Raw genomic sequence first — 26,046 nt, 5'->3', positions numbered from 1 at the left:
TGGGGAGACGGACGGGCGTTTGGGGATGGCGGAGAGCACAAGGACCGCCGAGAGGCAGCGGAGACAAAGGGCAGCGAGAGGAAGGACGGGCGGCTCTGGCAGGCGCGCCGCGCCTCGGGAGGGTGTGGGGAAGGCACAGCCGAGGTGAGTGCCGGCGACTGGCAGCGCGCAGAGGTGGGACCGGCCTCCGCGGAGAGGGCAGCCCCCGGGCGCGGCCGGGCGGCTCTCCCCCTTCCCCTCCGGCCCGGCCCGGCCCGGCCCGCTCCGCTCCTCCCGCGGGCAGCCGGGAGACCCCTCCGCTTCTCCCCACTCATGGCCCCCGGCCCGGCAGGGCCCCCCGGCGAGCGGAGGGCGCCGGGCCGCGCCCGGCCACGTCCCCCCGCCGGCCGCCCGCCCTCCCTTCCCTTTTCCCTTCCGCCCTCCCTCCCCGCGCGGCCGGGCGCCGCCGGGCCGCCCCCCGCGTGCCCGTGCCCAGGGCGCCGCGGGGCCGGGCCGGGCCCGCTTCCTGTGCGTGTCACTCAGCCGGCGGGGGAGGGGAAGCGCCGAGCAGGCGGCGGCGGTGCCTCCGCGAGCGCTGGCGTTGGGCCGGGCGGCCGCTCGCAACCCCCCGGCCGCCGCCCGGTCGCGGCCTGAGGCGCCGGCGGAGGCCCGGGGAGGGGCGGCGGCGCTGCCCGGCGGCGGGAGGCCCCGGCGCCGCCGGGCCTGGGCCCTCGCTTCCCGCGGGAGGCGGCCATGTCTACCGGCGAGGTGGAGCGGCTGTCGGCGGACCTCGGCGGGGCCGCCGGAGACGAGGAGGAGGAGTGGCTCTATGGCGGTACGGACCCTCCCAGACCCCCGTCCCCAGCCCGCGTCCCCCGCACGCCGGCCCGGCGCTCTGCCCCGCCAGCGGCGACGGGGTGCGGGGCGGGGGGTAGGCCGCGGCGTGCGCCGCCTCGCCTCGCCTTCTCGCCAGGCCGGCCGGCCGGCCCGCCCGCCCGCGGCTGAGCGCGGCCCGCACCTGCCCGGCGAGCCGGGCTGGCCGGCGGCCGTTTAAAAGGGTCCCCCCGTCCCGCCACCCCCGCGGCTGCTGAGTCCCCTCCTCCTGGCCAGCCCTCCGGCGGTGCGGTCCCGGGCCTGTGCGCGGCCCCCTCCCCGCCGCGGCGGTGGCTCCCTGCCCCCTCCCCCGCGGGCGCCGGGCGGCCGCTCTCTGAGGCGCCGAAGGTCTCCCGGCCCCCTCTGCCCTGGCCGCGCAGGCCGAGGCGGCGTGCTGGGCCGCCGAGGCGGGAGGCCCGCATGGCGCTCCTGCCCCACACGCACCCCTGGGGCGGCAGAGCCTCGCCCCCGTACCCCCCTGCCCGGGCTCCCAGCGTTGAAGTACTGAAGCAGCCTCAACCTCTTACGCACGAACTTTCTTTACAACTTTAGGGACTTTCTTTACGTTCAAATCGTAACGAAACCTGTAAACGAAACCCTGCCCCTGTGGTAGACCTGTCAGTACAGAGCACTCCGAGGGCTCGGGGGTCTGCTCGGCTAATTTCGCAATTGAAACGTTATGAAAATGTCTCAGTAGTAACCTGAAGGGTTGCCTAATAATCCGCGTGGCGAGATATCTGTCACGGTTGGTTTTCGGGGGATTTTATTCTTAACCGCTGTGTTTCTTTTCTCTTGTGATAGATGAAAATGAAGCAGAGAGACCAGAGGAAGAAAAAGCTAGGTGAGTATCTTGAGAACTGGCAAGTCCTGCAGTGTGGCCACACAAAAGTTATATTCGTTACGTTCTTCCCAGTTGCTTGAAAGTCCATAGCACCCGAACACACTCGGGTGTCTTTGAAAATCACCTTAAGATAGTATGTTTCACCTGCTCAAATGACTTGTCTTTTCTGTGAAATGGTTTTACCTGTGAAATTGGGACACTTGCGTATGAAAGTTATTTTAAGTTTTAACAGTATGGACAGCAGTAGCCCCTCACAAAATACCAGCAGGTCTTTTATTTCTGTAATTAATGTGCTTTGCAGTCTTAGTAATGGATCAGGACTTCATTTGTTCTGGACAATTTAGAAATTAAAAGACAGTCTTGTCTCCCAAAGAGTTTACAATGTAGTTACAAGAAGAGGAATACAAGGAAGCAGTGGAAGATTACCAGCTAGCTTGATGTGCAGGTTGCATAACACATCTACTTTGGGTTTTGGGGTGGTTGTTTTTATTAGTAAGAGAGTATTTGAAAGAAATTTAGAAAAAGCTTTGGAAGTGTTTGAGGGAGCCAGCTTGATTTAATAAGGGGCTGTATGAGAGAGCACAAAGATGCTCCTTTGAGAAGCTAGCTAAGTTGATGGAGGTTGGTAGCAAGGACTGACTGGAAATGGGAATAAGTCTCTCATACTGAATGAAAGAAGTCTCACAATTGATAAAGTATGGAAAATGTTGATTGTCAAATTAAACAAATAAAGGGGAAGCCAATGCAAGAAAACCTGTGTTTTTACTTTTTATAAATGCTTCCAGTCAACAGAGATTTTTTTCAATGAGAGCTCTTGAATTTAGTTACCCTTGGTGGACTTCTTGTCCGTAAGTTTGCTCAGTTGCTTTTTTGAACTGACATCAACTTTTGACAGGCACAGTGTGATACAGCAGTAATGATCTCTACCACTTGACTATATACAATATCATTTTGAAGCAGCTACTAGATGCAATTATTTGATTCCCATTAGTTCCTGTAGTATAAGAAAGAGTAGTTTCCTGTCACCTTTTCCATGTCACTTAACAGTGTTCTAGACCTCTGTCACATTAGTCTTGAATCATCTCTTTTCCAGAGCAAAGAGTTCTAATTATTTATTTGCTTTTTATTTGGAAGCTATTCCATATCAATTGATTCCTTTTCTTGACCTGGTACCTTTTGTCAGTATTAGAGTTGTTTCAGAAAATTACTTGCATGGCAACTGAAATGATCTTTAGAAACAGGGGTGTTTTACTCCAGTTTCTGGTCAGTAGTGTCTAGCTTGGCATTTGTCTGCCTCAATACATAGTTATGGACTAAAAGGCATAACAAATGGTAGCTTATGCATCTTATGAGTTGTGTTTGGAACTCTGGAAGTGTGGTGACAGTTTACCTGTTAAAAGTTTTGGTCTCTGGCCTCTCAGTTTTGGCATTCTTTGTATATATAAAAATTGTGAGGTTTTATTCAGATTCTGTAGCTAGTCTGTCATTTTCCTGGGTGGTGAAGTGAAATGCTCAGGCTTGAATCCTTGGGGTCGTACTTGGTCTGTGTTGGGTTTTGGTGCAACGCTCGTGAGTGGGTGTTTTGCCCACAGAAGACAGGATCAAAATCATTCTATTCAATAAAAATTGGCAGTTGCTCACTCCATTTCAGAAATATCTTTTCAGTGAAAGAATATTGTTTCTAAATGGCTCCCTGCTTACTCTGCTAATTGTGATGCAATATCCTAACAGTTAATGGAACTGTGGAAATGAAAATATTGCTGCTTAAGAAACAGCAGTAGGTAAGCCCAGTGAGACAGCTCATTTGCATGGATTTGACAGTGCTGGTCATTTTACGTAGACCAGTAGTTTTAAAATTTTTAGTTTTCAGCATACAGTTAAAATATAATTGAATTCATCATTGACTTGTATCTATTCCATATGGTGGAAGAAAATTTCACAATACAGATATGGGAATTTTGATTCAGTGCAACATTACCTATGGGTATTTAAATGCTTTTTCCATTATGTCTTTGAAAAGTGTCAGTCTGCAGGGGCGGGAAGCTGTTATTCTCCCTTCATATATTGTGGAAGATTTCACTTTGATTTCAAGAGTATCCAGGTGTAATGCCTTATTATGTCCAAGTATTCTACAAACATCCAGTTAGTATGATTTATGATAGCTAAATATTATCCTGCTAATATAAAGTTATATTAATCTAGAAATTTTTTCTGTTGTTTTTTTTTTTTAATTAATGCAGAAGATAGCTGGAGCTTTGGCTCTTCTCTGCAGTGATGTAGCAAGGCTTTTTTCATTAGCTGATATGTGTGAAATACTATCCGCATAAATACCTAGTTTCATCTTTTCCTGTTTGTTTTTGTTCAAGTGCTCCGCCCCCACCTGGAAACGAAGAGGACGCGGCAGAAAATGGCGTTGTGAAAACGGTAGTTTTAAATGTTTTTGAAATACTGCTTTAATTTGTTTTGACTTAAGGGGTATTCGTAATTTGGCTAGGACTTATAATTAAATGAATTAATGTGGAAGTGTGTGCCTTTGATTTTTTTTTTTTTTTTTTTCCTGAAAGGTGTTTGACACTATCTGCAGAAACTTTGTAGAGATTACTAAATTAGGAATTCTGATTTCCAGCTGCAGTCCACTTTTTAAATCTAACTTACAGAAAATAAATGAATAGTACTTCCATTTTTGGGGGGGAAAGACGGTGCGTCAAGACAGCTGTCTGTTCTCAAAGATACCCTTTTCAAAATGATACTCTCTATTTTTCCTCACAGAAAGGAAAGTAAAATCCTCTGATCATTTTTCTTTTTTGAACGTGATAAACAATCAGCATTTGCAGAACTATGGGAAAATGCAGACCAAGAGGTGAATTACATGTGCCTTTCAGAGGCAACAAAACAGACTTGTTTGGTAGTAGTCTTCAATGTTCAGTTTAACTTCAGTGTTAGTATGATGAAGGAAAGGACCAGGAAATGAAATTTGCAGTTGCAATGTTAATAAAAGGCCTCAGTTTACTGTGAATGGGAACAGTTTAAATTTGTTCTATGAAAAAATTGTAATTTTACCTCACTGGGATATTTTAGCTTATATTTTGCAAGAATTCTCTTAAGTGATGGAGAAACCATTATAATGATACTTGTGCAAGTTCTAAGGACTGGCCTCTCTCAAAAGTATATTTTTTTTCAGTAAGTCTGATACCTTAGTTATAAAAGATATTACAACTTACTGAAAGTTGGGGAAAAAATTATAAAAACTTAAACTTACTTCAGTTGTTTAAACTGAAAAGCTCTTTATTTTAAGTGCACCAAAGGCTTTTTGTGCTGATGCTAATACTGTAAGTGGGCAATAGATTTAATATGTTAGGTAAAAGGAGACAATAGTATCCTTTTTTGGACTTGGTGATTTAAAAATATTTCTGAAAATCCTCATTGGTGCAGTTTCCTTGTACTTGCAGATCTTTGTGTTTTTCACCTATATAAAGCCTACCATTGTTAGGATATCATTAGAACATCTCCATAAAACTGAGACTTCATGGTGAAAGGTGCACATGAAGGGTCAGCAGCAACCTAGAAAAATGGATGGTGTTCAAGTTGGTTGAATAAGAAAAGGTGAATATTCCTGTGAGGAGGGAACTAAGAAATCATTGTTTATAAGTGAAATTGGGTTTGCTTGAAAAGGTACATGCTCCAAACAAAATTTTATTTTCTGTTTGATGCATTTGTAGTGGCTCTCTGCTGTGTGGGTTGCCTGGTGTGTGAGAGAGTGGTCAACTTGTACTTTTCAGCAGTGGGGCATTCAAAGACTGTCTTCCATCTTCAGCTGTTATTTACAGAATATCTATGCTGATCTAGAAACACACCCCCCCCCCCCCCCCCCCGTTAGACTCTTAAATGTTATGTAAATTATATTAATATTGTATAGCAAGGATGAACTGCACTCCAACATCTTATCTTCTGTGCAGCTGCTTATTTTTGTCTAATTTATGTACCAGGCAAGTTAATAAATGGTATAATAGATAAAGGCTGGAGCTCAGCTGTGCTTGGATAACTAACTGCAGGCTACCTGGGCAGAATCAGCTTTGGTATGTTCAGCCTCTTGCTGAAAGATTCAACAAATATGTGAATAAGGGTGATCTGGTTGATAAAGTTCACTTGGGTTCCACAAAGTTGTTGAAGAGGTTCCTCACCAAAGGATTTCAAGAAAACTAAGCAGCTATAGAATGAGTACCACATGGATAATTGATGTGTAAAAATAGAAAACAGAGGGTAGAAGTAAAGGTTCCGTTTTCACGTTGAAGGAAGTCACCTCCAGTGGGGATTCCCTGGAACGTTGTGCATAACCTGTGGTGTTTAATGTGTTTATAAGTTACTTGAAAAAGGGGTAAGTTGTGGGATCACAAGTTTTCTGATGTTACAAAGTTATTCAAGATAGTAAGAGCAAGGACTATCTGTGAAGAACTGACTGGTTAGTAAATGGTTATTGAAATTCTGTATAGAGAAAGAAGAGTGATGTTCATGGGAGGAAAAACAGGTTTACAAATAAAATGGTGGTCTCTGAGCTGATCACTGCCACTTAGGAGGGATGCACTAAGAAACACAGAAAGATCGTGAAATTAATGGTTAATTGCTTGTCTGGAGTCTAAAAAGCAGTTAAACCTTGGTATCTACAGAAAATGAATAGAGAACAAAATGGAAGATATTGTTATACCATAAATTCATGGTTCAATTGCACCCTGAATTCTATGTGCTGCTCTGTTCTCCTCACACTGTAAAGGCTTTACTTCAACTGAGAAGAGTTGAGAGAACAGCAAGAGTAATCAAAGGAGCTTCCATACAAGGAGTGGCTGAGTAAGCAAGGACTTCTTAGCCTGGAAGACAGGCATACATAGGATATGATGAAGGCTAACAAAATCATGTATGGAGACTATAAGGATTCACTCCTCACAGTCCTTTTCATTTAACAGTCCCAATTCTCATATGAAAATTGTAGGAGCCATGATGAAAACAAATAAAAGAGGTTGGATCTTCATGCAGTAGACAGTGCTATGGAACTCCTTGCCAAAGAGAGTGTCGCTGCTGGGAGTTTATATGAGTCCAAGGGAAGTCTGGGCAAGTACTTGAGAAAAAGATCCATTGGGGGTTACTAAACAGACAAACCATAACTGGCTTAGGAAATACCCTGAGCTGATAATAGTCAGCAGCTGAAAAAAAGTGTTAGGGAGGAGCATCATATGTGTTTGCCCTGTTTTTTCTCTCCCCTGTGGTTGCTGGGAGGGGAAAGCCAAAACAAAACACCAAACAAACCCAAAACACTGGACTGAATGAACTCTTGGTGTGAACTGGCATGACTGTTTTACTTACCAGAAAGCTTGAATGCAATGGAACAGGACAGCATGCAGTGCAATCTTGTATCTGTTTTTTTCAGCCTGGTCACTGAAAAATCTCAAGTATTTTATATAGTTTACTGATGTTAGTAACTGATTAGATTTCTCTGAAGCGCAGTGTTCATCTACAATTGGAAAAACTTTTATTTGAGTTACTCTGGATATGTAATGAAGGATGGCAAGAAGCTAGTCTTGCATATCTTTTAAGTTCTTCCCTGAGTGACAAGATAAGAGTAGAACTGGTGTGTATGAGCTAGATAGAGGGGAAAAAGGATATTAGATAGTGGAAACTATTTTGTGTTTATTTAGGTAATACCATGTTTCAGAAACAGAGCTTAGTATTAAAGATACTTCCCTATATTGATCCAGATGTTTTGGATACTTGTAGCATTTCAGCAGATGAGCCTCCTAAGTTTGCTGTTAATGCTACTGGCTTCTGAGTTCTAGGAAAAGGAGAATTTTCTTTCAAAGATTTCTAGAGTGGATAGTTTTGTCTGGATTATTTTTCCACTGTAAAGGTAAGTGACTGCTTTTTGTCTAAGCAATGACTTTTTCTTTCGTAGAAGGTGGCAGAGGCTGAGGATGACAGTGATAGTGATAGTGATGATGATGAAGATGATGTTCAAGTCACCATAGGGGATATTAAAACAGGAGCTCCACAGTATGGGTAAGTTATTTGCAAACATTAACTGGGGGGACTTTGAAGATCACATTTAAGTATTAGTTCAGGCTCTTTAATACTTGTCAGTGTCAAATTATATGCATAATTAGTCTCAATTTAGGTTTTTTTCAGCTTTTCAACAATGTTTTCAATGATGCAATGACTTGAAAACAAAAAAAGTGAAATTAAACCAATGAGATGTCTTAAAGGAAGAGCTGTTGTAGGAGTTAAATTTTGGTTTCAGATTTTGAGAAGTAATTGTATTAAGTTTGTAAAGTCAAGTGTTGAGTTTTATTATGGAATGGCTATGTTACATAGCATTTTTAGGGTCATTATTGTGATGGTGACACTTTTCTGGCAAATAATAGAGAGATAAGCACAGAGAATATTAGAAACATTTGTCCTTGGTTCTGTTTGTAGTGGATACAGTTCTAATTAGACCTCTATACTTTCAATTCCTATTGATGTTCTCAAATAGGATTTTAATGTACTTCAGGATTGAGCTCCCAATCTCTGGACATAATTTCTCAAGATCACGTTTTAGGCATTTGTACCATTCAAGAAATTTTTTGCTGCTGTTATTGTCTCATATTCCTTCTTCTCTTGATAAAGGGCTTGTTTTTCACTGAACACTTTTGAACAGTATTAATTTTACCCCAAATCATGAAATATTATTTTTTATTACATGGAAGTTTTTTGAGGGAAGTGGTCTGCTAGTTTGTCTTGGCAATCCTAATGTTTTTACGCTTATTAAAACCAGAGTTACTAGGGCGTCATTTCTTAATAGAATTATGACAGGTCTGCAGGTAGGTCTGACTCATGTATATTAATTGTGTTCTTAACTTCAGAATGCAGGCAATTTACTCATTTTTGAAACATAATATTTTTAAACTTCCAGTATTTCAAATCCTAAAATAGCTGTGCAAATCAATGTAATATAAAAAATAGCAATTCTTTCAGTTCTTTATTTGTCAGCTTCCAATAACTTGCAGTATGCTTGTGGTGTAGGAAGCGACCTCAAATTTTGTGAGACTAAAGCAAAACTAGATTTATATTCTCAGTGGATTTGCTGGTGCTCTTTCCATGAATACAGAAAACAATAAGCAGATGATCCTAACTCCAATTAGAAAGTTTTATGTAGAAATGGTTGTTTTCTGAAAAACCTTTTTTCTGGGCAAATTGGACAGAAAGTTCATGGAAGGGCAGTAACCTAAACCAAAGTCAGCATTGCTGTTCGTTTTAACTTCAGTATAACAAGTTAATTTTATAGGATTAAATTATTTTTTATACAGTAGTCAACTGCTGTTTAAAAAAAAGTAACATGTGTTTGACGGTCAGGCCCAAACAGAGGATGGCAGATCAGAAGGTTAAATGTTTTGTGTCAGTTTTGTACTGTTGTAGCATTTGAATGAAAACTAATGGAAGTGGTACTGTAAACTATACACTGCCTTCTAATTATATGCTAGTCTCATTATGTTTATGGGTTGATACCACCTGTGAGGGTAAGATACATTGCATGCAAATGGTAGCGAAAGCTACCTCTTAATGTTCCAAATGAACAATCCTGTAATTCCTAAGGTAGTTAAATCAGTTCAGTATCTAGATTTCTGAGAGCATTTTTATGAAGAAAGCTCTCAAGTGTTTTGGAAAGTGAAATGTTACATACTTTTCTGTTGGTCACAAGGATAGGTGATAGCTAGAAGTACATTGAAACAGGCAGCCTTTCAATCATTGTAAAGAAATGCTTGTATTTTCCACTTCTGTACAGATTAAAGGGAATAATTATGAAAAGAGAAAAGCATCTGTCTAAACCCTTTCTTTTTTTTTATTTTGTTTTTACTCTAATCCCAGAGTGTCATCTGTATCCTTAAATGAACTGCATTTTTCCTTTCTCTCTTCTTCTGGTTCTGTCCATTCTTGTTTCTATCAAGGTCTTTATCCTTTCAACTCAGGAAGAGTGACTGGGACTTGCTTCACAACTGTTTATTAGTTGGAGAAGTTGCTACTGAGCATAGAAAGGTACACTCTCTTCCTCCTAGGCTGATCTCTTTACTTTTACAGTGTTACCAACTTGGAAAGCTAGAGATTCAGGATGGCGATTGAGCCTGGGTCCAGTTTGTTTCTGGATCTAGCTAACTCGTGTTTTGTGTTTTCTTCTGTTTTAAGAGTTCTCTCTGTCTAATTAGCTTTTTGTTAATTTCTTTAAGTTATGGAGCAGCACCTGTGAATCTCAATATTAAGACAGGAGGACGAGCTTATGGATCTTCTGGTAAGAAAATTTACATAGTAATATTAGTAAAAATGCAAAAAAACCTGTTGATTGTTTTGGATGAAGGAAATAATTTTCACTTCCAAAACTTCTTGATAAATTTAAATCTGACTTTTTATTTCTATTTTAAGTATGTTACAACTGTTAATACTCTCTTTGGTAGAGACAGAAGGCTCTAACTTTCTAACTTTTCTTCACAGGTGCAAAAGTTAAAGGGGTGGATCTAGATGCACCAGGGAGTATTAATGGTGTGCCACTTCTGGAAGTAGATTTAGATTCTTTTGAAGATAAACCTTGGAGAAAGCCAGGTAATGCACTGGTTTACATTAGCTGATATGTAGGTATTCAGTAGGTTATTTTAATAATAATTCCCATTTACTGCATGTAGATGTTACTTACCCTATAGCTAGAAGATACTGTACAATATAACTTGACAAAAGCAGCTAAGTTACTTGTTGCCTTTGTGGTGTGCCACAGAGTGTGTTGGTGTGCCATGTTTCTTAGTATACATCCTGCACATATGTCGGTAAAAAGAGACTGTAGGACATGCCCTTTATTTTTTTTAATACATGTATATCCTGAACTCTCCTTGGAAAACTGTATTTCTATGGAGATTACTGCCATGGGTGTGTGCCATAGGACAGAAGATAAAGCAGAAAGGAAAATATTTCTAGCAGGTTTGAACATGAAGAAAGGTGTAACGTAACTGCTTGTGCTTGTTTGTGTTCATGCATAGACGTCCATAAGCTTTGAAGAAGAAGCTGGTACTGCATGGGCTTTCCATAAGTCTCCTGTTTGTATTGTCTGATTGGCTCGAGTGATTTGGCCAGACTTGTCTAATACCAGTGTTGGTTGGGTTTTTTAGTGGCAGTACAACTTGCTGCTGTGTATAGTTTTTCCTAGTGTTTGTGTATTGCTTTGGCAATGCAAATAGTGTCTACAAAATGGAAAAAAGCCTTTAATACTATTCTGGTGTTTGAACTGTTAGCTATTTGAAATATATTCTGTGCATATGTGTTATGTCTGGTCTCTCTCTTACAATAAAAATACTTCGTGGCATCAAATGAAACTAGGAGTCAAAACGAAATGAGGAGTCAAAATACAGAACAAGCAAAAGGGAATGGTTCTTCACTGAACATAGAGTAAACCTGTAGATCTTATATTTGTCCTGTTGTAATGATAAGGGGATTATAATATCCTGTGATATTCTGTAAGTACCTGCTCTCGATCCCTGAGACAGGATGCTAGGCAAGATACTCTTTCTGATTAAATTTTTCTGGTTTTATAGTCTTAGCCGTGAATACTCTGTGTTTACTGATGTAAGACTGAATTGTACATTTCAGTAGTATGTTTTTAGATCAATACCTAAGCTGTTTTGATGTTATAAATAGAGTTGTATGTATGTTCAGTGAAGAAAAGAAGAACTTTGTAATATCCTAAAAACCTACGCTTTTCTATTTAAAGGGGCTGATCTCTCTGATTATTTCAACTATGGGTTCAATGAAGATACCTGGAAAGCTTACTGTGAAAAACAAAAGAGAATACGAATGGGTCTTGAAATTTTACCAGTTACCTCAGCCACGAATAAAATTACGGTAATTAGTACAACTTTTGTGGTGTTCTACATGCTTTTTTTCCCTGAAAAGCTGCTTGTGTGTCATAAGCTTGTTCTGCTCAGTTCAGTGCGTTTGTTCAGTGAGTTTGCACCTGACTTCCCACCCCAAGTCTAGAGTGCTCCTGTGTTGCTTCACTGGCAATTTGTGTGGATAGTGTGACAGACTAGCTACAGCTAGATTGCATCTGTACCGTTATTCAGATTGTGGCCCATCACTTAAGAGTTGTATGGTGTCTTAATGGGCAATGTGTTATTTAACTTAGGCTGAAGACAATGCTATGGAAGTAAGACCAAGTGCAGAGATTCTCGATGGCAGATACCATCTTTTTAAGGTGAATTTTAGTAAACTTTTGTTGGTTGCTCTCATTTTTGTTGAGTATTGCTTCCCATGCCACCACAGAGTGATAGAACAACAACTGAAACGGATGTAGCCATTATTTCAAACTCTCATCGTACATCAGCGACTTTCTGCGTATGTCACCAAATGCTGATTAAAAAGCGTTGCTTTGTTCGTCAACCTTTTGCAAGCACGTGAGTTAGTGGCCTGGTGAACTAAAAAATTTCCCAGTGAAAGTAATTTTTCTTTTATGTGACAGTTTATTTTTAGTTGTAGTGCATTTGTTTGTGCAGATTAAAGAATTTGTGCAGATGTGCCGGGGATGCTTTTGTAGATTATGGCATGTTTATTTTTCCTGTGGCCTTGTAGCTCTTACTGTGTTTTGTAACACTTATCCTTGGCAACTCGGATGTGAAAATCAATCTTCATATTTTTCTGTTCTGTTGGGATTAGATGGCAATAAATCGAGTTATATATAATATTTTTCCCTTCAGAAATGCTGATTTTTAGAGAGCAGAAAAATCTATATGACAAGATTTATCTTAAGGATTGAACATTTTTTTTTTCAACTTCTTGTTTTCTCATTTATCTTTTGTTTGATACTAAAATTGAAATTAAAATAGAAAGGTATTTGTTTTGCTTATTTTCAATATGCAGTCATTTTTGTTCTTGAACTGTCATTAAACTGACTTGGAACTGTTTGTTGCCATCTTCTGTATAGTTGACAGAAGTGTCAATTGCAGACAGGTGTTTTTGTTTCCCCTCATGCTACTTGAGGGTATCCAGTAATTTTGACTTTATCTTAGCAAGAACAGATCAGAAGCTCTTCAGGGCTTTTTACCTTCCTCAGTTATCATTATAATAGTGTTATGGAATGATGGGCAATGGGAGTTACGATTTGCAGCTGATTACACTCTCAAACTTCCCTGAACTGTTGTCCTGAGGGAGGAAGGATAAGTATTCCAAACCAAAGCTTCCCTATTGCTAGCTCAATATTGACTCTCTGGGGGTCCTGTGATCAAACAGTACAGATAATAATTGCATTGTAAGAGTCTGAAGTAAGAGTTTGTTATGTGTTTTACAAGGAGTCCCTATAATTATTAAGTAATTTCATTATCTTTTTCCCCACTCTTCTGAAATACTGAGTCTCATGTAATTTACATGGTATGTTTGGAGTAATCTTCTGTGAATGGCAAGACTTCGTCTCCTACATTTCCCAGTTATTAATTAATAGAAGTTTTACAGATTTTTCAGATAAATACTTAAACCAAACCTAGTCAGTTTTGGGTTTGGTTTGGGATTTTCATATTTCTGGATACTAAAGTTTAATTCAATTTTTAGTGAATCTTAAGTATTTATGTGCATTTTTGTGTGTTTGGGAAAGAGGTGCCTCTGTTTAGAAGTAAGATTCTGCAAAAGCTTAGTAGTTCACTTGCCCACAAGAAACTGTGAGATCACAGCCTATATGATGTTACACCATGAGTGAACTAACTATGTAGAGTGATGTAGCTATGTGGTTGGTACAGTGGCAGCGTCTTTAAAAACTGAATCAGTACAAGTTTATCTTTAATGCTAGTCCATGTAAGTTTTTCTTTCATGTATAATGTGCCGCTGAAGTCAAGCAGTACTTGAAGTTCTTGCACCAAAGGTCTTGCATAGCTTTAATAACGTGTCTCTGGAATTTTGCAGTACTTCAGAAACAGCAGTATGTTTTTGAAGTATTCAGTCTGAACTAATGAAAAAATCTTTTAAAATTTGCATAACCCAGAGTATGAGGTGACTTCCTGGTATGACTTGGAAATTAAGTGGTTGCTAGATCTCATGGTCAGTAAAGCAGACAGAAAATCCACTCAGTTTCTTGTCTCATGGTTTGTTGTTGGGTAGCAGACTTGTTAGATAAATCTGTCATTAAGATTATTATGAAGATTTTTTTTTTTAAGAAGTTTGCTGCTTTTAAAAACTAAGATGTTATTTTGTTCGTACAGGAAATTCTACAAGAAAACCAATTTGGTTTGTTCATGTCCAAATCAAATGCTTGGAAAATAAATATTAAAACTGTCTAATCTTCTGTAATAATTGCTTCTTATATATTAAACACAGTAGTTAAGTAATATATCCTTATAAAATATGGAATTTTACTAGCTGTGCAAAGTTGACGGTTTTTAAAAAATCTGATTAAAGTTGGATTTACTTTCTTTTTGTGTTGGCTGTGTGCTGTGTTGAGTGTTGGGGCTACTACACTTCTCAGGTTAAACTAATAATGAAACGTTATTTTGAAGGTACAGCAGGGCAGAACTGGAAATTTGGAGAAAGAGTTGGCAGTGCAGTCGACCAAAGCTGATTTCACATCTCCTCCTGCCTTATTCAAATCAGGAATTCCAACAAACAGGTCAGTTAGACAGCTGTAACTCCAGACCAAAAAACTTTTTATACTGTTACTTCTATGTATTTGAAGTTCATGAATTTTGTAGGAAAACAGGAAAATATGTTTCTTTAACAGGTAGAAATGAGGGGAAGAGTGATCCTAATCACTTTTAGCCTTCAGTCAGCATTACACATGAATGCTGTTGTGCCTTCATGGCTATTGAGGAAAGAGAAAGTAGAAGGAAAGGGGAGAAAAAACAGAAGGACCAAATAACAAGGCAGCTATAAAAATCTAGGTGTTGATGTATGACACCATGGTTTCTGTGTAGAATTAGATTGGCCAACAAAACGTTTCTAGCTAGTGTCTTTAATGGGTATTAGCTAACACATCTTTTCAGTTAAACAAGACAGAATCAGACAGCTGTGACTTCAACAACAGGAAGGATTCCTGGAACCCAGTATATTTCCTGCAAGGTAGCTTTAGCTTCTCCATATTTAAATATTTTACTATACTTTCTTTGAAATGAGAGAAATTACTTCCTTACTAGGGCTTCTTCCCCTCCTTCTCCCAGTCCCAGGCTTTAATAACTTCTATCCTTTATATCTAAGCTACTGCTGTTTGATACCTGGCACCTGGCTTAGGATGAATCCATGCTCCTGCTTTACTTCAGTTATCAAGTCATCCTGTTTAGAAGTTTTGGTTCTGTGGAAATTAAAAGCTGTTGTATTATAAATGATGATAAGAGAGGCAGAACAAGTTGTACGCTTTTGTTGTCAACAGTTAAAGATTAGCATCTATGACTTGTCTTCAGCGCTGCGTCCAGAAGTACCTTGACTAATTCAGAGGCACTTGTGTTCAGTTCCATCCTTTAAGAGTCATTTCAACACCCAAATATGTTTCTCTTGGGTGGAAAAAAAAATCTTGCTTGATACTCTTGCTTGCATTTTTCCTCCTGATAGCCTAAATTCTTTTCTGACCTGTCAGGTTATACTGCTCTGGTTTTAGTAGATTTAGTTCTTTTTTTTCCATTTTTCTTTGTCTAAGAAGTAGTAAAAGCCTTTCAAGCTTTGTACCAACCCTGTAACTATTTTTTTCACTTTTGTTTCTGAATTGCTTCTGATGTGTGATGTTCTTGTAACAGAGTTCTCAAAATTGAATGTACCATTCACAGGGTAAGGATTCCAAATCTGTATCTAATACAGGTTTTGTTACAAGATTTCAATTCTTTGTGCATCTCATTGGTGGACAGAGAATCTCTAAAATACTTTAGGAAGTAATTAATGACCAGGTTATTAAAATGCAGTTAAGCTTAAAGTTGTAGAAAAAATGCATTGCATAAATTCTGTGATTCTGTGAAATTTGCATTTGTTGTGAGAAAGCTTAATACAATAAGGTCATACATGTGCATGGTGTAGGCTTCATAAGTAAAATCTTTGTTGTATGCTCTAGCTAGGATAAATCTATCTTACCATAGATGTCTTTATACCATATTTTTTTCTGAAACTTTTTTTCTGCCTGAAGTTAGCAATCTCAAGTTTAAGTGACCATCTTTCTGATTTTTAAAGGTTTAAAGTTAGTATACGGGTTGTTAATCAGAGCTTTCCTGAGAAACCTAAGACATGTCTTTTTTCTTCAGGAACTAAGTTTACCTTAGCAAAGGTTGGGAAACCTGCATATCTTTAAGAATGAGAAGCCAGTGAGTGAAGTTGGTCTGTTGCACAGATAAAGAGGAAACAAAATGGTACATTTCCAGTTGTATCACTTGTGCATTCCAGTGGTTAGAAAAGGTTGTTTTGTATACATTTATTGTGAATACTATGTTTGTAATTTGTTACAATGACAAAACTGACTTCTTTCCATATTTAATATCTGCTCCTTTGGATACATCTGCTTAAAATAAATTCTTGTGTAAAGAAAAAGGTATTTCTACCAATTGGTCAGAAGAGATTTTGAAAGAAAATTGTATGCTCAAAAGCCTGAGAGTAGCTCAGTGAATGACTACATCTTAACTGTATGGGTTATATATACTTCTACTTGAATGACTTCCCCACAATGCAGCTACTATTTTCTGTATATAAAAACCTGTATTACTAATTTCTTTATAGCAAGGCAGTGTTTTATGTGATTGGACTTTTCTTTTTTCTTTAATTAAAGAGTTAATTTTAAGTAGGCAGAAAATTTTTGGCAATCCAGCTCTTTGATAATTTAAAATAATTGCCTTTATGCCATGAGGCATTTGCAATAGCCTTATTGTAAAAATGCTGGAAGCATTTCTCGTGTAGCAGTAAAACTTCTCTCAGCTTCTAACAGTAGTTGATATATTTGGTGAAAGGGAGGGAAAACTGGGTATAGCAGCATTGGTGTGGGGATTGATAAGGAGCTGGGCATGAGGAGAAGAGGAACTCAGAGCAGAAAAGATAGAGACACAAGAAAAGAAAGACCTAGGCAATTTATCTCACCAGAAGCAGCACCTCTTCTCAGTCACACACAAGTACTGCCTCCAGAAAAGCCAGTTCAGGCATCAGAAAGTGGCAGAAACAATATGGGAGCAAAAAATCACCCCAATTAAGGTAAGGCTGGGAAGGGAGGAAGTCAAGTCATGATCCTAATTTAACATTTTAATTCCCCATTTACTAGTCAGGACTGAAACATCAGTTCATGGATGATTTTACACATGATATTGCAGCACATATTTCTCTTTAATGGGAACTCTGAGGACAGATAGTGGGGTTTGCTTTTTTCATTCGTTTTTACACAGACATTCAAATAATTTGTGCCTACTGTTTTTACCTTTTTAAGTTGAGTACAGTAGATGTTTGCATATGATCGCAGTTGAAATTCTCAAAAAAAAAAAAATTGCTGAGGTCTAGCAAGAATATTACTTATTACCAACATGGAAGTTGTAGTTTACAAAATAGAAACAGAATCATTGCTTACCGGCAAATAAAAGTTACTACTTCACTAGAATTGCATCCTAAATGTTTAATTCAAAGAAAAAAATCAGTGCTTGTTCATACAACATGTCTGTGTGAGAAATTTTGCTTGAATTTATAAACAATGACTGTCTTAATCGTAGCTGAGCTATTAGTTGTTTAGAAATGATACCTAAAACTCCTGCTTGATTCTGTGATATTTAGGGCTGTTGAATAGCATAAAGTCTTGGGTAACCCTGAAAGAGCAGTTAGAATGTAATGGGAATGGTTTAGTGAATGCACATCATATGCAAACAATATGGTATAAAATAGAATGTTTGGTAGTTAATTAAAGATTCATTGTGTGCATAGTCACAATTAGATAAAAACTTGAAGGAATCTCTTTTGAGTATAGTGCTTTCTAGAACACGAGGAGGATTTGACGTATTTCAAACCTGTCCTAACCAGACAGGTCATAGAGATATCTTACCGGTTTTTAGACCAATGCTTTTCCTTATGTCATTTCTCAAGGACTGTGCAATAGTATTTCTTTAGTAGGAGAGAAATAAGCAGAAATTTCATTTACAAGCTGGATGCAAACACTGGTATTTTTTCATTCCAGTAATATTTAGACTAGCTGTCCATCACAAAACTTTGTTCTGTCAGAAGCTCTTAGGTTTTTTAACCTCCATTTATGCTTTTTGGGTTATTACTAAAGAGTACATTACATTTAAGTGAGTTTTGCTTTCAGAGAGATTAACCTGTCAGTAACATGGGCTATTGCATCAGCTTTCTCCGTGCTTGGGCCTTTCTATAAACAGAATATTTATAGAAAATGGATTTGTGATATGTCATTACTATGAAAATATACAGGTTTCTCTTGTTTCATGAACTGGCCTTGTGAGGCTAAATGATGAAAACTCAGATACTATTTCGAAAAAATATCTGTTCATATATCAATGATTTCTGTATTGAGCCTGTCCTCAAGAGGAGGAAAGTAAAGCATAAAACACATAAGACTAGAAGGAACACAAGAACATATTAAATACAGCTTTTAAAGTATGCTATAATTATGTAATTCTTAGACTAGACTGTAGGTCTAGTGAATAAATGTGGCATCCAGTAGTTAGACTGTTTCTGAATTCTGACAAGTGGGGTTGGTGGGGGCGAGTGGTCCAAAAAGCAGTTCATTATTTATATTACTTGTGGTGGGGATAAGAGATTTCTGAAGCTATTAATTTGGAAAATAATTGGGTTTGTCTTTTTTTTCTTCTTCTTTTCTCCCTTTCTCTTTGCTCTGTAGAACCTAAATAAACTCAGCTTGCCAAATGAGATTGAGATATTGTTCTGAATTAAATCTCCATGGAGGGTGGTATTCATAGTGCAAATATGTCGTAAATAACCATTCTCTAATTAGAGTGAAATCACTCACTGAGTTGCTGGAATGTTCCTTTCAAGCTACACTTTGTATGAACTCTGCTGTGGGTTCATGTGCATCCCACACGCGTGGATTGCCTTTTTATGTTTGGGTGCATCCACTGGTATTGCATCTGTATCCCAGGTGCCGTGATAGTGTAAGGGACAAACCAAGCCCTTTCTTTTCTTTGCATACAGCACTGAGACAGAAACCTAGTAATGCCTGCTTAACATCTTATCGCTAAGCTATATAGTGGCTGGGGAGTCTTTGAAATTTCCCCATGTGCCAACTTGCTATGACTTAATCAAGATCCGAGGCTTCAGATTTGCCCCTCTTACAAAACTGTTGAACTGTGAAATTCTGGACACTTCAGATGCCTCTCTTGCCTTTGTGAAGATTACGCTGTTGACAGTGGTGTCATCTGCTGCTCCAATTGCAACTGAACATATGCTTTCTCTTGTTCAATTTCAAGCTCTTTAGTGGAGTACTTAACGAAATCATTATCACAGTCTTAGAAAAAGAATTTGTCAAGTTCAAGGTATGATGGCAAATTCCTGAACTCTTCCATCATTACAAAAAATTAAATCTCTTGGCAGCTGTTGGGAAGAACAATGGACATATCACTATAAAACATTATTAAAAAATAATTATAAAGCACCAGCTAAGTGAGAATGAGTAAGCATAGATGTACTCTTCAGGCTCTAGAAAAATTAAGTGAAAGCCCTGTTCATTTCGGTAAAGTTTATGTCTAGGAACCAACTGGTAGTCTAGATTTGCTTCCTTTGATAAGGCAGTGTTGTATTTGGGCTGCTTCCCAAGCCAAAATTGGTATTATTGTGGTATGGTTGATGCACATATTACTTAAATGCCCAGTACTCTTGCGTTGGTGTCCATTGCTTCTGTTTTCAATGCTGATTCCAAGAGTTGCTGGCAGTGTGCGAACAGCGCAAGAGAGGAAGAGTCTTAATTTGAAGTACATCACTCCCACGTGGAAGCCCTGTGAAACAGTGGAGCAAGCCAAGCAGGGGGTCACCTGTGGAGGGACTTCCTGCTGTAGAAGAGAGTCATCTATCATACACAAGGACTAAAGCTAGGTACAGTGAGTTTTCTAGGGTACAATTCTAGATAATTAAGGTAAGATACCAGTGATGGAGGAGAACCAGTGTCTTAGAACTCTGAAACCAAATGAGCTCTCAGAGTGGAAACTGAGACAAAGTTTTGTTGTTTTACAAAGATTGCTGTTGTCTTTTTTTTTTTTTTTTCTGTAGTGAAACAGTTGGTTTATCAATTGTTTAATAATACCTATGTTTCTGATTGTCCTAGTTTCAGCTGCGATAGAGTTAACTGTCTTCCTAGTAGCTGGTACAGTGCTATGTTTTGAGTTCAGTATGCGAAGAATGTTGATAACACTGATGTTTTCAGTTGTTGCTAAGTAGTGTTTAGTCTAAAGTCAGGGATTTTTCAGCTGCTCATGCCCAGCCAGCGAGAAAGCTGGAGGGGCACAAGAAGTTGGCACAGGACACAGCCAGGGCACCTGACCCAAACTGGCCAACAGGGTATTCCATACCATGGGACGTCACATCTAGTATAGGAACTGGGGGGAGTGGGGGCGGGGAATCGCCGCTCAGGGACTAACTGGGTGTCGATCTGCAGGTGGTGAGCAATTGCACTGGGCATCATTTGTACATTCCAATCCTTTTATTATTGCTGTTGTCATTTTATTACTGTTATCATTATTATTAGTTTCTTCTTTTCTGTTCTATTAAACCATTCTTATCTCAACCCACAGGTTTTGCTTCTTTTCACAATTTTCTCCCCCATCCCACTGGGTGGGGGGGAGTGAGTGAGCGGCTGCGTGGTGCTTAGTTGCTGGCTGGGGTTAAACCATGACACTGACTTAGTTACTGAAAGCAAAATAATAATCCAAAGTACAGAGGCGCTTGAATACCATGTAAGACCACTGGGGAGCTTTAGGAAAGCAGGTGTTGATTATTTCAGGATTTAGACTGGAACAATCTGACTTTTAGGATGGCATCAGAGAAGATCAGAGAATTTCTTAAACTTACGTTATCCTTGGAGAGGCTGCTGTATAGTATATGCTGTTCTAGTTTGCTGTTTTGTTCTCAGATTCTTGTACCACTGGATTTTTTATTTCATTCAAACCGTTGTGCTTAATAAGCTTGCTTTAAAATCCCAGAGGAAGCTCTAAACCCAGATATTGAAAAGCTCAGACGACAGGCATTTGAATCATCCTCAGTATGCGGTCTGACCAGGAACTTTAGATTATCTCTGGGAGATCTAATGGATCTTTCATGCTCTAGTGTCTGCTCTGTCTTTTTCAGCTGCAGCGGAATCTATGTATTTGAGCAATTGAGGTCAGAGCTATCAGTCCAGCAGAACTTGGAGCCTGTAATCCCACCTTCCAGCTGTTCTCCTTGCTATTTGTATCAATGTTGTTAGTAGTCCACTAGATACAAAAAATAAAAGAACTTGTCCTCTAAAACTGGAAGTAGTTTGTTTTTTCTTTTCTTTCTATGGATTTCTCTTCTGAAACTTCCTGAAAGTTTTTTTTCCCAGTCTTTCTTTTACTTTGTTAGATATCATGCTATTGGTAAATATTGTCAGTTTTCTCTACTACAGTTTCCCTTATAGGTGTGACACAGATGTACCTTTGTTTCTCTCATCCATTAGCAATGTAACTTTGTACCTCATTTTCTAATGGAGTTGACCTAAGTGAATCCTGCTTTTTAACCTCTTTTAGAAATTAACTGTGGGCTGCAAAGCAGGTAGGTTTTGTTCTGTTCTGCATAAGAATAATAAGTTATAAATTCTCCATAAAGCTAGGTTTCTGGGTTTTGTTTGTTTGGGGGCTGCAAACAGGAAAGTTCACTATACTTCAGATTCTTCCTCTCTTCAAAATAGTGGTTCCCCATTGTCACAGATACCAGGTTTTAGTTTTAGTAGATGACACTCAGATCCTTGTCATATCATTTTCTGGTCTGGTGCCTGGAGTCCTTCTTTACTGTCAGTATATTTCCATGTGGTTGATTTATTTGTATCCAGTGGAATGCCATCATGTCTTTGCCCTCAGTGTAGCATTTTTAATCTGCTTTGAAAAGTTAAAAAAAAAAGTTGCAGTTGACAGCTGTGTGGCCACAATATCAGATGGTTTTGGGGGCTTAAAGATACATCTTTTAACAGACTATGTGAATATGTACATGGGAGTTAAGAATTTTATAGTAGGAACAACTTAAATCTAACAGGCATAAGCTTAATAGATTGACTGGTTTGGAAACTGAAGTAAGATATATTTGCATTTAAAATTCACACATTTACTCCAGTGTGGACTGGAATAACTTGTTCATAGTGAACTGAAATCACTGAAAACTTAAATCCTGGATTGCATTTTTCTAAATAAGATGCACTTCTTCAAATTAATCATTAATAACCATACCCATTAAGAAAGAGATCTTGGGATTATTGTTGCTGCTTCGCAAAACGCTAGTTCAGTTTCCAGTGTTAGCCAAAATAAGAAAATGGAAAGGTAGTCATCATTAGCAGTGGGGAACAAACTGGGAAAAATAACTACGGTAGTACATAAAGCCATGGTGCACTGAGAGCTGAATATTATCTGTGATTCTGTTTATGTCAGACAAGAAAAGGTATGGTAGAGTTAGGAAGGGTCCACAAAAAGATGAAATAAATAGTGAAAATTATAGTCACTTCTGTATGAGGAGAGATGTGCACTAGTTCAGCTTGGGAAAGAGAAAACTGAGAAGAGATACACAGAGGTCCCACGAATACTACACTGGCAGAGAACAGGGATACTTTTACATTTTTTTACTTTTTTTTTTTTTTTTTTTAACACAAGGACTGTAGGGCACCAAATACAGTTTTTGGTCAAAAAAAAAAATAGCTGAAACAGGTCTCATCACTGGAGATAAAAGTGTGTTCAAAAGAGATTGTGCAAATGCAAGTTAATCAGGGGCTATTAAACACAGTTGCATGGGAAGCCCTTAAATTTTTTGTTTGGCAGAAACTGGGAGGGAAGGAATGTGTCTATGCATGTCACTTTTCTTGTCATCTTTCTCTAAAAATCCATTACTAACTATTTCTAAGGTAGGTATTCTTAACTTACATTGTGTTCTGTTGTTGCCTGATTGGCTTGTAAGGGAGACTGAGGTGGGTCTTGTGCTGCTCTGTTGCCAGTTTCTTTAAAGGAGGTGAACATAGTGCTTAGCTATGCAAATGTTTTAGAGGTGTTTGAGAGACAGACATTTTGCATTTGGAAAACTGAAGAACATAAGTATGAATGGCTGGTCTAAGATTCCTTTGAGTTTCATGCAAGGTTTAATTTAAGAGTCCAGTGTCTACTAGTTTCGTATACTTTTTGTTTGATATTAAGACTCTGTGTTCCAAGATAAGAGAGATGGCAGCTGATTTTGTTCAGTATGTACTGCAATATTGATAGTATGCATGGTAGGGTTGGCTTATGTTTATTTCTACCTCCTAACTTATTTTCATTTGATCTTCTATGGAATCCTCCAGTATGGTTTCTTGCAGTTTAGAAATTATTTCTAAAGATTAGTTTATAACTATTTTACTTCACATTTTTGTAGAAGTTCTGTTTAATAGATTTTTTTCTTACTGAGGTTTTTTGTGATCTCATTGTATTCCCCCCCTCCTTTTTTTTCTTTTATCAGTAACAAAAGTACAGATTTATTATCTTGTAGGGGATGGAAGGAGAATGTGGAGGGTCAGCCTTTGTCCTACAGGAGTCTTTATTGCTGCATTGTTTAGTTCTACACACTTGCGTAGTTCAGCAAATTTATCACATTTAATGTTCTTTAGAAACGGTCTTTTATGTTTTATACAGGAGAAGGAACTTTTAGCATTTAGAATGAGAGAAGTCCATAAGACTTTCTTCTCTCTATTTTTCTCTTTTTTTTTTATTTTCTAATTCTGCTTGTTGATTCTGGTTTGTCCTGTTGCAGGCGATTATCTGGCACAATAGATGTGATTGGACAGACCATCACTATCAGCAGGGTGGAAGGACGACGGCGTGCTAATGAAAACAGCAACATACAGGTTTTATACTGCAGATTTGCACATTGTTTTTGACTAAAAGACATTTTTGCTTTCCCCATAGCTTCCGATTAAAACATTTCATTGTGTATGAATGAGTAATGCAGAAGTAGCTTTAAGTTCAGGAAGAAAGTTGTGGCCGTTAATTGAAGTGTATTAAGAGGAAATATTTTATATATTTCAAAACATAAATGTTTTGGTACACTTCTTACTGAAAGGACATGAGCAATATTGCAGACTTAGAATCCAGGAGACAGCATTGACTCTGCTACATCTGTAAAGGACAGTGTTTTGTTTACTAAGTGACAAACATTTAAACTGTTCGTCTTTCCCCTATTCCTGCCAGACACTAATGCTGAAAGTGAAAGCCTCTTCGTATGCAGTTTGAGAAAGGCAGTCTTTTAAAAATAAGTTGTGAAGGAATAAATAGTTGATAGTACTTTTTTTTAATTATATTGTATTATTTTACCATAAAATGTAAGATAGTCTTTCTGATTTTAGTCTGTGGGCTTGGATTATCTTAAGAAAACAACTAAGTGCTTTAAGATTGAATACGCTTTTTCTCTCCTGACTTACCTGTGGAGAAGAATCAAGGTTGCTTAGTGCCCTAGCTGCATTTCTATGCCAACTTAGGTTAAGGTTAAACAATGAAAATAATAATGGATTGTAGTGCTTATATTGAAAACACTGCCATGTGTTTTTCAGCTGATCTCACTGTGTTTAAGTAATTTAAAGTCTTGGGTTTTTTCATGCTTTTCATATTGATTTTTAAAATATTTTCCTTTATATATAAATTTAAGATGGTGTTTTGGGCCATATTCAGATGGCTTTAATTCCCTCTCAGATCTTACGTTTGTTGTTCCCTGTTGGCTACTCTTAGACCCTCAGAGGTACTTGGCAAGTATGGGACACTGAACGTAGAGATGCAGATAGAACTTAAACCATCTGAATGTGGCTCTTTAGGTGCATAAGTAATACTTTCCTGTTGTAGTAACTGGAAAGAGAGGAAACCTAACTTCTACCCTTTTTACATAGCAATTGTAACTATAGTTTGATATTTTACAGGTTCTTTCAGAACGATCTAATCCTGAAGTAGACAATTTTACCAAGCCACCTCCATTTTTCCCTCCAGGAGCTCCACCTACCCACCTTCCACCACCTCCTTTCCTCCCACCCCCTCCAACTGTCAGTACTGCTCCACCTCTGATTCCCCCACCAGGTAAATATCCTGCACTACACAGGATGTGAAAAATGAGAGATGCATTCTCATCAAATGCTTGTAGATATGAATTAAAGATGGCGCATTCCATACACATTTGGCTATATGTGCAGAATTTCAAAATTTTGTGTTCTACTTTTTTCTTAAATATTTCTGTGAGGCAGAAACAAACTTTTGTCTTTAATTTCTCAGTAAACATAATCCCAAGTAGTAAATAATTACCTAAAGACTAAATGTTGGATCCTATGTCCTTGAAAATGTTTGAAGTGAGAAGCTATTTTCTGCAATTCAACTACAGTTAATGCTATTGAGAGGTACATGTTAACAAATCATTCTACAAACTTTTGAACTAAAAGTATGGCATACCATGAATTTGTGTCAGAAGTTGGATTCTCTGATGTCTAAGGTCAAAGCAGCAACAGAAGGTTTAATTCCCCTTTGCCCTCACAGTATGTATGAATTCCCAGAAGTCTGATAAGAATTGCATTTGTGCCGTATCCTTTCTTTCAGTCAGAGGTCTTATTAGCACCTGATGTTTTTATCCAGTGTCTGTGAATCTTAGAGGAATCAAAGCTCTTTGAGAGCTCTTCTCATTGTTAAATCTGGTTTGAAATTTACTGGTATTTACTGAATATTTACTGAAACTTGGTATTTATGAAAATTTACTGGGGGAAGAGTCATGGGCATTTGCACAAATAGTGCAGTTACGTGAGCATTGTCATTTTAAGGAATTAAGTTCAAATGGACTTAGCAAGAAGCTAAGACGAATGGTGAGTGAGAAATGAAAATAGGTGGAGGAACTTTGGGGAGTATTTGAGTAGGAAAGTGAAGGATTTGTTTGTAGAAGAGCCTGATTTAAGGTGGAGCCCCTTTCCTTACTTTCTCCTTTTGTTCCTTGGATTCTTTTGCTTGACTTGTTCTGAAATCCTGCTGAGCAGTTTCTTTGCTATTCTGTTTGCATAGGGAATCTTTTAGAAGTTTCTCCGTTAATACATGCATAAGCAAGGAAGTAACATTATTATTTCTGTGCCACAGCTTTGTGTGGGGTTTTGTAGGGTTTAAATCCTCATAGAAGAGGTTGCTTTCTTCAGTTGC

General features: G+C 38.8%; 1 protein-coding gene across 9 annotated transcripts in view; it reads left to right on the top strand.

Moving 5' to 3' along the window:
• Positions 1–599: 599 nt before the first annotated feature.
• Positions 600–26,046, top strand: part of FIP1L1 (factor interacting with PAPOLA and CPSF1) — a 44,425-nt gene continuing 18,978 nt past the window's right edge. For 2 of the 9 annotated variants that reach the window (XM_069790225.1, XM_069790208.1), the window contains exons 1-11: positions 601–814; positions 1,654–1,693; positions 4,060–4,117; positions 7,635–7,738; positions 9,940–10,001; positions 10,202–10,309; positions 11,466–11,596; positions 11,880–11,948; positions 14,233–14,342; positions 23,642–23,735; positions 24,798–24,951. In XM_069790225.1, the coding sequence (XP_069646326.1) occupies positions 733–814; positions 1,654–1,693; positions 4,060–4,117; positions 7,635–7,738; positions 9,940–10,001; positions 10,202–10,309; positions 11,466–11,596; positions 11,880–11,948; positions 14,233–14,342; positions 23,642–23,735; positions 24,798–24,951 (1,012 nt within the window). In that variant the 5' untranslated portion in view covers positions 601–732. Of the gene's footprint in view, positions 815–1,653; positions 1,694–4,059; positions 4,118–7,634; positions 7,739–9,939; positions 10,002–10,201; positions 10,310–11,465; positions 11,597–11,879; positions 11,949–14,232; positions 14,343–23,641; positions 23,736–24,797; positions 24,952–26,046 lie in introns of all 9 variants that reach the window. The other 7 variants (XM_069790258.1, XM_069790248.1, XM_069790218.1 and 4 more) reach the window with 6 other exon arrangements.

The sequence above is a fragment of the Haliaeetus albicilla genome, chromosome 1 (genome assembly GCF_947461875.1).
Source record: "Haliaeetus albicilla chromosome 1, bHalAlb1.1, whole genome shotgun sequence".
NCBI classification, from domain to species: Eukaryota; Metazoa; Chordata; class Aves; order Accipitriformes; family Accipitridae; genus Haliaeetus; species Haliaeetus albicilla.
The sequence above is the reverse complement of the archived record's forward strand: the minus strand, read 5'-3'. Positions and strand labels throughout refer to the sequence as shown.